The sequence below is a fragment of the Blennius ocellaris genome (assembly GCF_963422515.1).
Source record: "Blennius ocellaris genome assembly, chromosome: 18".
NCBI lineage: Eukaryota > Metazoa > Chordata > Actinopteri > Blenniiformes > Blenniidae > Blennius > Blennius ocellaris.
Genome location: NC_137667.1, coordinates 5,187,333 through 5,204,964, shown reverse-complemented (window position 1 = coordinate 5,204,964; position 17,632 = coordinate 5,187,333). Strand labels below are relative to the sequence as shown.

The 17,632-nt window shown below is 42.5% G+C and overlaps 1 protein-coding gene across 1 annotated transcript; it reads left to right on the top strand.

Annotated features, from left to right (window-relative positions):
* Positions 1 to 8,877: 8,877 nt before the first annotated feature.
* On the top strand, positions 8,878 to 17,263 carry fermt1 (FERM domain containing kindlin 1; the record flags this gene model as incomplete). The annotated part of the gene is made up of 15 exons (XM_080513599.1): positions 8,878 to 9,028; positions 9,878 to 9,975; positions 10,517 to 10,652; positions 10,759 to 10,899; positions 12,030 to 12,213; positions 12,307 to 12,409; positions 12,526 to 12,633; positions 13,987 to 14,118; positions 14,310 to 14,359; positions 14,999 to 15,123; positions 15,409 to 15,515; positions 16,071 to 16,295; positions 16,398 to 16,522; positions 16,610 to 16,751; positions 16,848 to 17,263. 15 exons carry the CDS (start codon positions 8,878 to 8,880, stop codon positions 17,019 to 17,021), a joined length of 2,001 nt encoding a protein of 666 aa, XP_080369725.1. The 3' UTR covers positions 17,022 to 17,263.
* Between the last annotated feature and the right edge of the window lie 369 nt (positions 17,264 to 17,632).

The following is a 17,632-nucleotide window of genomic DNA, read 5'->3' as shown; positions in this document are numbered from 1 at the left end:
AAAGTGGAGTGGAGGTTTTGCTCAACGCGGCACTTTTGTCTGACCAGACGCTCAGGGATGCCTTCCAAAGAACAAACAGATCACAAAAGAAACAAGCAGCGAAAACACACACGGCCACTCTCACATGACAGCAAGAAACACAGTAAAAAAATAAATAAAAACCAAGATTGACTACTGCTGCTAAAATGATATTCCTCAAGTAAACATGGTTTTAGCAAGGGTTTACAAACAAAAATTACTTTTCATAACTCAGATAGTGATTCTTCTTTTTTTTTGGACAAATATGCCTAAAGAAATCTTAACAATGTCATACACATGTGCTTCGTTTGAGATTTGTGACTTCTCATGCTCGTATTTACAGAGTAAAGGTCAGTGACTGTCGGAACATAAATACATCAAGAGCTTATGTATGTATTTTTTTAACAAATTCTCAGGGTTGTTTCCCACCTTCAGAGCGGCACCAGTGTGCCTCCCGTTCGGTCCCTATACATTTTACTGCGCCATGGAAAGTTTTATTTGCTCTTGAGCCATTTGCTCTGGAAACCCCCTGTAGATCCTATGCGTTTTCTACGTTTGTACAAGTGTATACTACAAGTCTGCGCATGAACGCACACACCAACACGCGACCCACGCACACACTTGCAAATGTCTGAACGGGGTTCCCCTTTAGACACCGGATAAATAACTAACTTCAAACAGTAAACTAGGTGCTAATGAACTGGATCCTGACAGGGTTTGCTTTCCGCAAGCAAAGACCCACCCCACAATGGATCCATTCAAGGGATCTCAGCCATGGAAAGTGTTGGTAAAGTAATCCCGCTAGAGTTTATGCGACCTTTTCTAACTCTCAGTACGTCTTTCTCCCCTTGGTTCTTTAAGGCCCGGCCAAAATCAACACTGACCTGCATCAGCTGATACAGGCAGAGGCTACCTATATTTGCATGTTTCAAAATGGCACCCATTCACAACCAGTTGGCAAATTGATGCGGTGAGGAAAGGAACACAACGCCCCGCTTCCTCTTACGCCGTACCTGTGAGATCAGTCAGATTCAAGGCCAGTGTCAACGGTTGGTTCTTCCATGCGGCGCTGCAGCAGACGACCGGCTGGACGACATCCGAGTGCTTCGGTGCACATGGGACCAGAGATCACCCAAAGTCCTCAGCATAGAAAGAAAACAAAAAAAAAAAAAAGGTTTTTAATCTTCAGCAAATGCTAGAAACAATCATCATTGTGTGCTCCACACTCAAAATGATTCTGCAATATTCAATAATGACAAGAACAATGTCGAAAGCTTAGCATGGAACTAGTTTCATTTGGAAATTTTCACCTTGGGTGTTGTTTTCAAAAGGTTTTCAGTGGCTCCGAGCTACGTTGTCATCTGCATCAGTCTTTAATAGAATAATATTCACTGCCAAAAGCGTGGCAATTTGCAATGATGCATTTCTTTGATGTTAAATATAATTATTTGACTTCTTTTGTGCAATTTAATAGTAAAGTCGCTGTAATGACATTGAGAAGGAGATCATTTAAGAAATGTTCATCAATTCACCTTCACTCCCACTCAGTGACTCAAACCCTGTATAAATGTCAACTGCGAGAAAAAAAAACCCTTCATGAACACCTGTTGAAACTGACAAAGAAGTAAAGACAGTATTCAGCAGCAAAGGAAAGGACAGCAGACTCATCAGGTTTAATATCCGAAAACAAAATGTCATCTGTCTGCCCGTAATAGCATCTGCCTGTGATCATCAATGATCCATACGTATGTGCTCATTTTATATGTCACGGCAGCAAAAGGATGAAATACTGCGTGTGACAGGCAAAGCGATACCCTGTGATTGAAGTTGTTTTACAGTAGCAACTTTTCAGAAAGAAGTGCAGTATTTAAACATACGATATCCTGTTCCAAACCACAGTTCAGAGCAATCTTTCTTCTGGATGCGAGGGTCACACTGCACTGACAACCTGTATTTATGGCTATCTGACCTGACACCATGAGAGGTTTTATTTCTATCAGATGTTTCCATGCAGGGAGAGAAAGAATATCAGTCTTGGCTGTTTCCCAAGGGAATTCAAATGTAACTCAACAGGCACAACCCTGTTCATTTTATCTTTAATTGGCTTCTAAAAAAACACCTTTTTCTTACTCTAGAATATGTAAAGGTTCAGTGGTCAAAAATCCAGGACGTGGGACATCATTTACTGAAACATGTTTGGCTCCATTCGAATAAATAAACAATTAATTTTGTGGATTAAAAGAGTTTTTATATGGCGCTCTCAGTGCCATGCAAGGATTAAACAGTCCAACTGAGGTGAGGTTGGTGATATTTAGGTAAATACAGACACTTTTTTATACATACATAGAGTTTATATTTAGTCAAGGGCTGCTTATATAACACATATTTAGTCAAGCACGCCTCGGTTGTCTTCAGGCTCATCATAACTGTTAGTGAAATTCTTCTGACATTTGCAAAACAGACAAACTGCCAGGTGAGTTTCTTGAAATTTTCTTTTTTTTTGGGGGGGGGGGGCTTGCATTGGAGCTGGCGTGGAATTTTATGATGGCTATGGGGCTCTGCCGGCTGAAAATAAATCACGTTACACTAAAATTAAGTAAGAAGCGGGCATGACATGTTCATAACGGCTTTGGATAAAGAAAACAAATCAGCCCCGTAACACTTCGCAGGCCATAAAGTTGCATGACCTTTTTTCACCCAGACCCGGGGCTTTCAAGGGGCTCACCGTCTCATGGTGTTTCTCAGGGCTCCTGAACCCCTCGGCCCTGGTCCCACAGGATGAAACCTGCGGTTGTACCGGATCAGACAGGCTGCAGTGAACGGGATGCGGTGGTCTGTAACCTCATGGAAACAACACATCTGAACGGTGTTTACCCCCGCATTTGTCTTAAATCACGACGGGGGCCGCCGCTGAAAATGTCAGAGCGGGCGGTGAGGTAAGTCGAGTTTCTCGTTGCATTTCAATGCCGCCTCTCACCTATCCCACCTCCCCACTACATGCCTAAAGAGCACCCCCACCTCGCCCCCAAAGCGCAGGGCTCGGCGGCATGAATGGAGCATTGTGATGCGTCTCCGTCACGGCAGTGAATGTTTTCACTTCCATTTGATCCGTCGGCAAGGCTGCTAATTGGGTAAGTGTGTTCCCAGGTCACCGGGAGGTTTCTCTTTCCATAAATACAGAAAGCCGACGAAGGTTTCTACAGATGTTGTTTCCCACCAGCTTCCAAGTAGGTTCAGACCAGCTTCAGGCAGTAGATGTAATTTATTGTGTCTAAAACCACACTCCAAAACTTTTCCTCCTCTTTCTCTTCATCGCTCGATAGGCTGCGTTTTATCATTCTCCCAGGCGCTGCAGTAACGCCGAGGTTTGTCCTCTCCTTCGGCCTGGACTCTGTGTACCCAGTCGCCACAAGAGCCACAGGTGTCATGATGACATGGACACGGTGTCCAACCCTGACAGCTCCAAATTATGTTATTTTCCATGTGTCCTAACACCAGTGACACAGTTTATGAGGCTTCGGGTTTATTTGTTTGTTTTTTGTCATGGAATTTACATTTCCCCCCCTCTTACACAAGACGGCCTCGTGCGCCAGCTCTAAACACTCAGCTGGAACAGATAGCTTAGATGGACTCACAGGCAAGTTTGTTCAACCGAATCCGCAGGGTGTGGTCGGAATGATCAAATGGTGAGAGAAAGTGGCCTTCAACCGGTGTTACCAATTAGGCCTGTGTCTTGGCAGGGATGTGCTATTCTGAGGTATTCTTGACTGCTCACCCACTCTGAAGCTGATTTGTACGCCAGTCCTCCCTGGATAGAAGGAGAGAAAAAGAAAAAATATCGGGTCAATTTGATCCAAGAAATATATAATTTTATCAAAACAGGAGATAACAGCCCACACTTGCCATGACGTTGTAATTAATCACAGTCCGGGAAAGCGAAGGCTGCGTTTAATACAGCTTCTATTCAGATCGACTAAAAACAACTTGACTTGAACTATTGTGGTCAGTCAAACTGATTTACACTGTGACAACCTCAACAACTGACATTTGGTTCCTATTTTTCCGCAGCAAAATTAAAAAAAGAGGAAGGATGTGATTTAAATCCATTTTAATATTAATACAAAGTTGACTCTGTGCTTTCCAAGACATTTATTACTTGGTTCATGCCATAAAATACAGATGTAAATAACTGCAGGCTGACCGCCAACCACACCCCGGTTTCCAAACGAAGCACCTTCTTCACCAAACTGTCTCCTCAAGCTTTGGAGAGCTCTGACTTACAAGTCTGCTGTGGTCTGAGAGCGCCACTATGTGGCAGCAACACTGCTGTCCAATCATTTGCTGCAGTCTCATTCTCAAGTTACTCCCATTAATACATTTGGACTTATTTAATAGTTTTTGAATGCAGTTACAAAATTACTCACAAAAAAACAAAGCAAAACTGGACTGACTTGAATGTTTGAAAGCATCACCTCAACACTGATGAAGAGATTAATGTCTTGATGTCGAATAGAATTTATTTCAGTGTAATATTTTCCATGCACTCCGCACTGTCTTGTATATCCAATCACTTTACTTAAAAATAAATAAATGCATAATTGAAAAGCAGACTCGGAACTACAGAAGTGTAAAACTGCCACAGTAAGGAAATATATTGCCGAGCTGTTTCTCGTGATCGTGACAGAGTTTTCTTATCATTCATTCACTTCTCTATTAACACCCATACACAGAGAAAACGTGCAAATTAGACACAAAAGTCACCAAAGCCAAACTGGGCTTGAACCAGAGACATAGGAGGTAAAAGTGTAAACCACTACCAGACTTCATATGTTTGTGTGAACTTGTTTATATAGTGCTTTGTTCTGTATTTTGGTTTATTTGCAAAAATGTTTCAAAACAAAATTTGCAAACATCAAACTTCTATTGTGATGTCATATATCTTAGTTTGTCTCCAACCTTTGTGTGACAAATATGGTGCATCACATTAAGTAAATCTACTGTGTCAAGGTTGGATTTGGTCACTTTATGCTCAATGGTTTACCCATTAAATAATTATTTCAACCAATTTAGTGCTTCCATTTTTGATCGATTGAGTTTTTAGTCGTTGATCTCGTTGCTTTGAGGGTCAGTGGCGTTGGCGAAGGTATGCTCTCCACTAAGTGCCGGTTCTACGTTGTTACCATGTAACAGCCAAGAGAAAAAAAAAAAACACAGCTTGTGATCTTGCCAGTAGAAACCAGCGGGTGGCAGGCTTCGCACATGAGTTCACTTCATGCTGAAAACACAGGACAGAAACAGCCAATGTCACACACACACACACACACACACACACACACACACACACACACACACACACACACACACACACTACATTTGTCAAGCAGCAAAACTGACCATAACACAGCCTGGCAGCCTGGTTTGTCACTGTAACACCATCCGTTCAAAAAAAAAAAAAAAAACCAAAAAAATGGCAGAAAATGCAACCCGTGAGTGTTACTGATGTGTTGTTGTACTTTCATAAGCTGGCAACATAATTATGTGGAGAAGATAAACTCTGGTGATTCATCTCGAGTTACTCAGTGAGGAGGATGTGGGCATTGAGAAATGTGGGCTGGTTCTTCTGAGGTGATTCAGTATCCATCATGTTTTGAGTCTGTCGCTTTAAGTCCGTTAAAACAGGGGCATACAAGCCACAAGTGGCATTGTCACGCAGACCTTTTCTCCTTTATTGACGTGAAAACAGCTAACGATCACTTGGTGTTTGATTATATTTGTGTGTTTACATAGGTTGACATCAGATAGAGATAAATATATATTCTGACATTCAAAGCAACATTTGAAATATGCATAATCGGTCAAGCTCAAACCCACATATACATTTAGTGTCTTAGGATTTTGAATTTTTAGAGGGTCCACTCTGCTGACCACCGTATGCTGGTTGATGCAGTTATTTTTTCCAGCTGGGTGCAGTTTAACGTTGAGCTGCTCTCTGTAATAAACAGTTTAACTAGAGAAAAATCAGTGAAAATACAGCGGTGAAGGTGCAGCTATATCATGCAAATGCAGTGAGCTGGTGGTTTATACAAGATTTTGATTTCCAAACATCACAGTGGTTATAGAATTGGTAATTATGTTCAATCATTGCACCTGTTAACAAGTACAATTTTAAGTGCCGTATACTGCAATATTTGTCACAATAACAGTATTTCACGCAACGTTTAAAAAGAAAAAAAGTTAAGTTTGGGGTTTCAGACACTTTGTAGACATATAGACTTGCAAATGAAACTAAACTTTCAAAACCTTTCACTAATTTACAAATTCCACTAATCTAAATATGAAGCTTTCAGTTTTGTTTTGAGATTTGGGATGGTGAGGGAAAGCCCTTCTGAGCCAGGAGTCTCCAACTCCGGTCCTCGAGCCCCCCCGCTGAATGTTTTAGTTCCCTCCCTGCTGTAGCATACCTGGGTCTAATGATGACGTCATCACCAAGGTTGTGAAAAAGCCCACTAATGAGCCCCTCATTGCAATCAGGTGTGTTGCAACTGGGAGAGCGCTAAAACCTGCAGGAGAGGACGCGCTGGAGCGCTCTTGCTGCGCATGCGCATATTTCTACCCTTCCTAACTCATCCAATGTAAACAAAAAAGGCGGACCGGTAGTGGCATGACTCACGGTCGGTATTCCAGTTTTATCCTCCATATCAGTAGTTATATAGTTGAGACTCACCCCTGATAGCATCCCAAGCGTCATCAGTCCTTATGGATGTCGGGTTCTCTCAATCTTCTCCACGCACAAACGTCTGTGTAGTTTCATTGCGAAATCTAACAACAGCGCCCTCCGGTGTCCGAGCATACCATCTACATCCTGCAGTGTTAAACGCGCTCCTTTTTTTTTTTGTTAACGGATTTGGTGTTTTCACCTGAAACGTTGTCTTGTAAAAGAGGCCTTAGGCTACTTTGTATCGCCATCGAGTGTAATCAGTAGATTTTCACGGATCATCTGACCCGAAAAGACCCAATAAGTGTCGATAACTCGACAGTAATAAGGCCTGTGGACACACTCACATGCTGAGTGTTGTTCCTCCAGTGGTCTCCACCTCCCGTCTACCTGTCAGCTGGGCGGGGTTTATTCCCAGAGGAGCCTCGACCTGGTTCACTCCACTTCACTCTGATGTTCTAGGAATATCCCACCGGAACAAAACTTGGAATTTAGGTAAGAATGACTTCACATCATTTTTTAAACTTAAAGCTGAATTTGATTACTGAACCATTAATGAGATGAAACGTTATGTCATGATTTGGATTATCGCACTTGGCCTATTTTAGATCAAGTTAATGGTTAAGCTGGAACTTTATTCCACCTCTGTGTTGTGTCTCTAAAAGATAATCATTATTTTTATTTCCTTTACTGGAGACAATTTTCCTCAGTATGAATAATTTTACCAATATGTTCATTGTAACTACTTTATCCATTTGTGTTGTAAGAGGGTAAATGTAAGAACTTGTATTTTACATTTGTGTTGTGGAAAAACCAAAACTTAACATTTATGGTTAAAAAAAAAAAAGAATTCTGAGAATTTTTTTTCTTTGTACTGCAATTTGCCTCAATATGAACGAGTTCACCTATAACGTATGATAAATGCTCGTTTTAAACAGTGTGTATTTGCATCAGAGGAAATGAGTAGTGATTTTTAGCTTGTGTGGGCAGGGCCTTTTTAAATTTATGACATATTTTGTCTGGAAAAACTTTAGTTTATAGCTTGTTTTCACAATGTTGACAAGCACTAGATCATACCATTACGCCCACTATCACGTATTGGTATTATTTTTTTTTTTTGCCCCTACAGTAAAATTGTAGGAGTAAATTTATCACGCTCCAACGCATCTCAACAGGTCTTCCCTCAGCAGGCATGCATGCTGAAACTTTTAAGCATACCCTACAGCTGCATGCAGTGCAGGGAGGGAGCAGCACAAAGAAAAGCAGAGTGTGTTCATTAAACCAAGCCTCCTGGCCACTCGGTTTCACACAAAACACACATCCACTGGGCGGCCCGGGACAAATCAAACAAGTACTTCAGATAATCCCTCTGGTCTGGACCAGTGTGTGTCAGACATTGTGTGACTCTGCGTTTGCAAAAGTTTGGGTCTGAAATGAAGGGAGATTGGTGCAGTGTGTGTAGATTGCTGTTTTTGCATGGTCCTTCCTGTGCGGGATTCGTGTCCCTGCTCGTCATACATTCCTCAGCTGCCCCCTCCCTGCTCCTCCTCCGCTCGTCTCCCCTTTCCTACCTGCTCCAAGTCTCTCATCCGTTCACTCTGTATCATTTGAAATCAACCAATCATCGAGCCCGGCGTTATGTGCAGGACTGCACCATTGTGTTTGTGTCCATTGTGTGTAGTCGGGATGATCTGCAGTCTCATCTCTTTTTCTTGCCGGCAGTAGCCACTACATCGTCCTGTCTGTGCATTTCTTGATATGAATGTATTGGCTGAAAGAAGTCCTTCGGGGGCTGCGGCATCAGTGCGGAGACACTGCAGCAGGAGCAGGATTCAAATATGTTCCATATGTGGCCACTTATAACAGAATTGCGAAGAGGTCTGTGTTTGTTAACTCACGGCCAAGTCAATCAGAATGTTGAGACACACTTCATCCACTCTCATGTTTTCATCGCAGATGTTTCAAACACAGAAGCGTAACATTATTTTCGCAAATTCCCTTTGCCAGACGTGCTTTCTTTCTTTCTTCTTTTTTTTTTCTTTTTTTTTAAGCCTTGTGGTGTCTCTGTGGTGGTGTTATCCAAAACACTGTTCCTTCTGCTTATAAACTGCACTATCTCCCCTCTGTCTTCTCAGGGCAGAGACATGATCACGGCCGCCGAGTACGGGGAGACATCATGGGAGCTGTCCGTGCAGATCGATCAAAAAGAAGGAGACGAGTCCATGAAGTTTAAACTGAGGGTGAAAGGAGACTTGCACATCGGAGGACTTATGCTCAAACTAGTGGAGAAAATCAGTGAGTGTCCGGGATGAGTTAAAAGACGGATGCATTGTTGCCTGAAGGAATGGCCTTCACCACACTGCTGGCACTGTCCTTGGCTAATGTGGTCAAAGTGTACCTTTGCTGGACTTTGTTTTAGAGCCGACTTCTCCGGCTCCCACAGCGGCTCTGTTAAGTGAAGCCACCACACCCTTGTTTGCCCTGCATTTCTCTACACCACTCTGCCATTGTTTCGTCACACTGCGTCGGCTTGTGTAGCCCCGGGGGCCAAAGTTCAGCCGTAATCCCAAGTTACATCTCTTTACAATCACCATTAAATACGGAGGAGCTAACGTAACCGATGTGAAGGTGGTTTAAAGAGCATGAGACATAATAGATGACTAACAGACTTGTCATCAACAGACTGATTTCAGCCCAGCACCATAATATGATGTCAGGTAGTTTCATTAAACCACACCGCCTATACAACAGAGGGTACTGGTAGTATTTGTGTTGCTCGAGGGTTTAGCTGCAGCTTCACAGCCAGGACCAACGACCAACGACCAACACCCTTTAAAATTGACCTGCATTTACATTTCCTCATTGGCGGCATATAAAATGTAGTGCTATGAAAATGTGTCTTCTGCATTTAGCATGATGCCGTTGTGCAACACCCTGGGAGCTTTCTGGAATCAAGCGTCTTGCTCAGCCAATGGATCATCACTGTAGGGCCCCATAACTCCTGAATGCTCCCCGAGAGCTGCACCGTGGCTGCCCACTGCTTCTTCGCGATGGGTTAAATGCAGAGCACCCTTTTCAATGAGACTGGAATTGTGATTGTTATATGGTGGTAATGATGGTTTGAATTCCTCCGTTTGACCGCAGAGGCTCCTCAGGATTGGTCAGACCACGCTCTGTGGTGGGAGCAAAGGAAGTGCTGGCTGCTGAAGACTCACTGGACCTTGGACAAGTATGGGATTCAGGTAATGCGGGTTCATGATGATTGATCACTTAACCCCCAAAACAATTCAACGCTTGCCCAAGAAAAATATCGCAGAGAAATTAGAAAACGACTTGAATTCCCATGAGAAGGTTTCCTTCAGTCAATGCATGATTAAAAAAGAAAAAAAAAAGATTTGGTATAGTGGGCTTCAAGCTCTTTGGCGTATGGAGAAATATAATACAGGCTCCCCTGGAAACTGCATACGCATGTATATCCCAACACTCACAGACCGATATGTCATTTTTATTAACTTGTGTTGAGCAGTTGAATCCATCCAATATTATAACACATGTTACACTGATCAAGCCCCAGAAGACATACAGTTAAAATGAAAGCGATCTACATTATCAACATAGTCTAAAACACCTTTTCACAGTTGGCTCTATTTATTACTAGGAAGTGTGGAAAAGGGGGGGGAATTGTCCTTGAATCCAACCAAAAGACAGAAAAAATAAACATGGAGCCCATCAGTATCTATTTCTGATCTGAAGGTCATATAATTGATACGTTTTGCTCCACAGGCTGATGCTGACCTGCGTTACACACCTCAGCACAAACCGCTGCTGCTGCAGCTCCCTAATATGAAAACCATCAAACTAACAGTCAGCTTCTCCAGTGTGGTCTTCAAAGCAGTGGCAGAAATCTGCAGAATCCTCAGTGAGTGGCTCTGTTCTGAAAACTGAAAAAGACAAACTTAATCTCTCCCAATATGCTTGATGGCTCAGTTTTTTTTCTCTCTCTCTTTCTCTTTGGTCCTCCTCAGACATCCGGCGATCAGAGGAGCTGTCCCTGCTGAAGCCTCCGGATGATCCCTCCAAGAAGAAGAAGAAGAAAGATAAAAACTCGCCACAAGATGACTTGTGGGAGATTGACTTACTTAGTGGGGGGGGAGCAGGAGGAACAGGTACTTTATTTAATACTCATGTATTGTCTTCGCTTTGGCCTGGGACTTTCTGCTTGTATTGTGCTTATTCTACTTGTGTTTCTCTGTGTGTCTGTGTGTGTGTGTGTGTGTGTGTGTGTGTGTGTGTTTTGGGGGGTGGGACACTCTGGTCTCCTATAACATGATACATTTAAGGTTAGTTAGCTAGTTATTAGTGATTCTAAAACTCCAGCCTCCTTTGACCGTGAGGTGGATAAAACATGATTGAAGTTTGATGGATGGTATGATTTAAATCTACTCAAGAGGATGGAAAGGAATATTGTATTTATTGAAATGGATGTATGTGATTTTACTGTCAGATGATGGACAATTTTAGTGAATTCATTCCAAAATTGTTTTCTTTTTCAACGAATCAAGATATCGTGTGTTTATGGCAGACATGTGGACAAAACACTCAAAAGTCTGAGAAATCAAAATTGGAGCTTTTGAGAGTTGCTGGTGTTACTTCGCAGTATGTGTCTTTAAAGCAGGCCGTGCAGTGAAGAAGAAGGCATGTACACATTACTATGCAACGGTTGTAGTCGTTTCCTTGCAACAGACGCTATCTCTTCCACGGAAACTTAATCCTATTATGATTCTATAAATTCTGCAGTAGCTTCTCAACCAGAATACATACTGAAGCTCGGTTAACTTTCCATAATGAGTCTTCATGCTTTGGTTGGTATTTTACTGTACTTTTCATGATATTATATGTGAGCGAATAACTTTGAATGCCTCAACCTACTGTACATATGAGAGGCAAGAGGCTACAGTTTTAAACTGCGGGATCTGCAAGAAGAGTTCAGCACGCTGCCGTGTTATTCGGGAGCACCCACTCTCCCATTCCTCCGTTTCCGAGCTCAGATCCCACACCAACACGAAATCACTATAATTAAATCCTCTCATTTCTCCCTCCTTTAAAGTCGATTCAAATATGTTCCCTTTTGAGTTTCCTCTTCTTGGTGTTTTTTTGCAAGCATTTGGTCAAATTGTTCCTTCTTTGTTTGCAGTTTCTGGCTGCTATTTTTTTCTTTTTCAACTCACTCATGTCGACTTCAATTAGAAGTCTCTGCAATGCGATGATAATAACTGTTGTCTATTCTTATTCATAGGCCCCATGTACAGCAAGACCATGACAGCCACCTATGACCCGGAGAATGGGATGCCATTATCTGCCACCAGCCTTTGGTTCGGAGAAAACCCCCTCGCAGAATCTCAGCCAAACTTGCCCCCAGCTGAGCTCGCGAAGATGTACCAGCCACTGTCACTGACGGACAAAGCAGCCAACAGTTCCGGGTAGAAACTTAAATCTGTCAGGGTTACATTACATAATTGGACTGCTAATTGCACGTGCAGCTCATGTAAATCGATTGTTGTCATGACTGACAGGTGGCTGGACTCTTCTCGTTCCCTTATGGAGCAGGATATCCAAGACGAGGAAAAGCTTCTGCTCCGTTTTAAATACAACGTCTTCTTCGACCTCAATCCGAAAGTAAGAAAGCTGAGAGTGCATCCCAAAAATATCCACGCTGTTTGCCGGAAAGCCCCCATATATAGCCAATGAACAGAACGCTAATATGTATATGTCTTTGTGTCTTTGTGTTTCAGTACGACGCCGTCAGGATAACTCAGCTATATGAACAAGCTCGCTGGTCCATCCTGTTAGAAGAGATAGACTGCACTGAGGAAGAAATGCTAATGTTTGCTTCTTTACAGGTGAAAGCAAATACTTTTTCTGTTTCTTTGTTGTTGTTTTTTTGGGGGGGGCGATATATCCAACAATGCAATCAGTGAATTATAATTAGCTAGATTAGTGTCTTATTTCATTGTCACTTCCACTTGATGGCCTCGTGCAGAGAGTGGCAAGCTTTTTAGGTTGCTGGTTCAAATCCTTTGACCAGCTCGTCATTAAGGTGAGAAAGTGATTATGGACCCATGAACACAACCTGTAAACTCCTGAAAAATACAGATACTTGTATTTACTTGTGTAAAGCAGACGACGCTAAAAGTACAGTTTATACTTTTTCATTGAAATTCTACATTTGTCAGCATGGATACGTCAGTTTAATCATTAGCAATCACTCCTCAATGTATTACTTTCTGCTGCTTCCGTATGAATAACTGTGACTGTCAGCTGCACCGGTATTTGCCTTTAACGGTGATTAATACTCCATCAATGTTGAGGGAAATGAGAAGCCAGTTTTAAGAATGTAAAGTAGACAAAATAATATATAAATATGCTCAAATATAGAGAGTCAAATTAAAAAGCCTTTGAAAAATAAACACACAGGAGATACAAAGATACAGACACTCTAAAAAATATCTAATTAAGCACTTAAGTAAGTTCCAAAATTATAATTTTGACTCTATTAAGTGTTACACTTACACGCATTGTTTCAGTTGAGGTAAATACCAGCTCCTGCGGTTTTTTGAACATAAACAACAATTTTTCCAGCGTACCGTAATGCGATGTCGGCGGATTTCAAATGAGTTTGCCTGTGTCTTGAATCTCAGAATAGGGAAGAAGGGTTTTAGTGTATAAGTCCACATGAGGACATGTCAGGGCATGGGAAAACCCCACAGGAGGAGGAGGAGGATCGAAGGGAGAGGTGCAGGAGCACTCATAAAAGAGAGAAGGAGTCACAAAAGTCACAAAACGGTATGAATAATGGCGCCATCGGCAAACACGTTCGCTCTGACAAAGCCCACATTGCCAAACGTATTAGGCACAGTCTTTCCTTTTTCTACATTTCATCCCATTGGCTGGGTCCTCGGCTGTTACTTTGCAACTGTTTGCACTGTGATTCAGAAAACGGAGTGATTCAGAAGGAGTGTTTCGCTCACTGACACGATGCTGCAACGGCTGGCACACAGGACTGCCCTCATGTCTGCCTCTGACTCATGCCAGCCTTGCATAACCTCTTAAGTCATGTCGGAGAGCTTCATAACTGTTTGTACTATTTATTTATTTTTTTTAAACTTGAAAAATAAACAGTTCAGTCATTGCTGGTGGGGTCTTCTAATGGAGAGAAAATTAAAAAAAACTTCTTTTTTTTTTCACCCTTTCAGTATCACATTTGTAAACTGACACTGTCGAGTGAACCGCTGGACAACTCCAATGAACCAGAAATCGATGAAGTGGAGGCCGCTCTGTCCAACCTGGAGGTGACTCTGGAAGGCGGACACACAGACAGAATTCTGGTAATCGCAATTGTTCAAGCCACTCTGGAATGAATGTCAACCCAAATCCTCCGGATCTCAGCGCCGTTATGGACAAACACCTGTTTTTAGACCGTAGTTGATAACTAGGCCTTCGCTGATTGCATGTCTTAACACGGTGATGTCACAGAGAGAGACGCAGGATAATTGACCGTTGTTTGTCTTGCCTCCAGGAAGACATTACAGACATTCCAGAACTGGCTGATTCCCTCCGGCTGTTTAGGTAAACCCACATTCACACATATTCTACTGTATCAGAAAGAGAAAAAAGTGTCTTCGTCTTTTGCCATTTACCGTTCATTGATGCACGGGCATACAATACATGCATACTCAACAATGCAGCTTTCCCAAATTTCTTAGGTGTTTCCTGGTTACATACAGCTGCATGTACAGTTTCCTGTGTATTTCTCTCTCCTATCTAGGTGGTTTGATACCAGCAATTGTTGCTCTCAATGCTCCCTGCGCCTCATAAGTGCTTTATTGTTGCCGCCACCCAGAGCAGTTAATATTCCGGATTTTAACTCGCAAAGAAGAAGATCCTGCTGCTGTGTGTTTCACAGTCCCCTTAGTGTCATCACTATATCCCAGGTTGAAAAGCTCACTGCCTGCAGCCGCACTGCTCCTAGCAATAGTGCACTTAATGAATGGGATTAGTTACATGCTGGAAAATACTTCGACTTTTATTTAAACACTGCATAACACTGGGAGATGAATATTATTGAGTGCGTGTCTGACTTTAACTATTGTCCTAGAATAGGTCTGTTGGCCGTCTGATAAACCATCAAAACATTTCTGGAGAGCTTTTTTGAACGTGTCACATCTGTTGTTGTTTGAGCTCACAGTCGTCTCTGTCTCGAACCAGGCCCAAGAGATTGACGCTGCGGCCGTACAAAGAGTACTGGTTTGTATTTAAGGACACCACCATTTCTTACTACAAGAACAAAGAGGCCTCCGTTGCAGAACCGATAGAACAGTTTCACCTCCGAGGTCAGTGTAAAATACAAAAAGAAATGTTCTTTTTGTGCTACTATTTAAACCTTGTTTCAGTTTTTTTTCATTCAGCGTGGTTTTGGTTTCAGAGAAGCAGGAAGAAATGTGAAAATTACTAAGTAACTCGACTAGAATACAATAGAAATCTTTTATAAATCGCAGAGGGAAAATCTTGTCGCATAGCTCCACACAGAAAAGAACATAGCAAATAGCAAAGATAAAATATTGGCCATGTGGCTCCTATGTTGGTAAATAAATGACTCTCCCTTCCTGATTCAACAGGTTGTGAGGTCGTCCCTGATGTCAATGTCACAGACAAGAAGTTCGGCATCAAGCTCCTGCTTCCCGTGGCCGACGGGATGAATGAGGTGTACATTCGATGTGACAACGTAAGATGTGCACTTTTCTGTCATAACCTCTACATTTTACTCAGCTTGGCAAGTAATGAAGCATTTTGTAATTCATCATTGTATCAGAGCAACATTTTAGAGGATGTGGTTCTTTAATATCCAAACATTATCTTGGCTTTCTCCTCCTTATGTTCTTAAAAACTGGCTCATTACTTGTTTTAACCACTTTGATGGTGATTAAGTCTTTACCGTGAAAGAACAAAGGAGTTGAAGGCAATAGTTATCAAAGTCAGGTTATTTCCTGTTTTTCGTTTACAAAATAATTTGGTTTCTGGCTCAATACACTGAGTCAAGCTGAATCATGATCTGTGTCTCTGATTAAGCTGGTGTATCGTCTCTGACACAGTATTACAGTAACAACACGGACACATTCACATGCTTGTGATTGTGACACCCACACCCCACCCACCTCGAAAAGTTCCGGATGGCTTAAAAATTCATTGCGGTTTCAATTCTGTACTCTCAGACCGTATCTGTACTTGTAATCAAGTATCTTACGTTCGCCTGTTCTTTAACCCCGTCTTCTGGTCGCAGGAAACGCAGTACGCCAAGTGGAAAGCTGCGTGCATCCTCGCCTCCAAAGGCAAGACGATGGCCTACAGCTCCTACAAGTCAGAAGTGAGGAACATTCAGTCCTTCCTGCAGATGAAGAGCCTGGCGCCCCCTCCTGGTCAGGCAGCTCCTGACCTGGATGCCATGGATATGAACGCTGAATGTTTTGTTTCGCCCCGCTATGCCAAGAAGCACAAGACCAAGCAGGTTGGTTTGATTTCTGCCCGCTGGATATTTGTTCTGTGGCGTCACACTGAAATTGTGACTGAATGTTATTGCTGAATTTGCACTTTTGCTTGCTGCACCAAGCTGACCGCCCGCATTCTGGAGGCCCATCAGAACATAGCAAGGCTCTCACTAATGGAGGCCAAGATGCGCTTCATCCAGGCCTGGCAGTCACTTCCAGAGTTTGGAATCAACTACTACATTGTCAGGTACAACATGCAGTGAGATTTTCTGAATGCCTAAAGGCTTGTTGATGAATGGTCAGTTTAGAAGTGCTCTCCAAATTTGTGTTTTAGATTCAAAGGGAGCAAGAAGGATGAGATGCTGGGGATTTCATACAACCGCCTGATTCGCATCGACATGTCCTCTGGCCTGCCGGTCACCACGTGGCGGTTCGCCAACATGAAGCAGTGGAACGTCAACTGGGAGATAAGACAGGTGGACGAACGCTGCGGCTCTCTTTTCAACCATCGAAGACATCAGACAGGTTGACTGCAGATACTTGAATGAATAACATCTTGCGTGTGATTTCAGGTGACCATAGAGTTTGACCAGAATGTGACAATAGCCTTTTGCTGTGTGAGCTGCGACTGCAAGGTGGTCCACGAGTTCATCGGCGGTTACATCTTCCTCTCCACGCGGTCTAAAGACCAGAATGAAACGCTAGACGAAGAACTGTTTCATAAACTCACCGGAGGCCAAGAATGAGCGACGACATCCAGACACGCTGAGCCCTAAGTCGCTTCTGTCGTTCATTGAACGTGCATGTTACAGTGTGAAAGCACCAGCCGTCGGCTGTAGAGGTGCACACTAGAAACACTGACAGCATCACCGCCAGAGAAAATGTCATTCATAGAAATCCCTCCCAGAACAATGTCACCGGTCTACTTGTCATTGTGTATCCAGCTGTAAATGGCTAAAAGCGGTCAAATCTGCACTCGAAGAATAATTGTGTTTATAGAAATGTGCAGTCAAGATTTGTCTTTTTCACTAAACTTGGATGATTGTCGTCGGAGCACAGCCTTTTTTTTTTTTTTAAAGGGGAAGAAGTCTTTTTTTTTTTTGGAACAGAAATTGTGAAAATTAAAGGATGTTTTTATATTTTACAACTTGTTTCACTATTTGTGACGACGGAGCCAACCACTGCAGCACTGTGCCACCCCTGATAACTGGAATGCCAAATTTCATTTTCATTTTCATAGTTTGACTTAGGGTTCTCGTAAATGCAAACGTGTGGGTTGATCCTCTTTAATGTGGTTAAAGCTTAGAAGTTTCTCAGAAGTTCCCTGAGTTACGTAATTGTATTCCTTTTGTTTTTG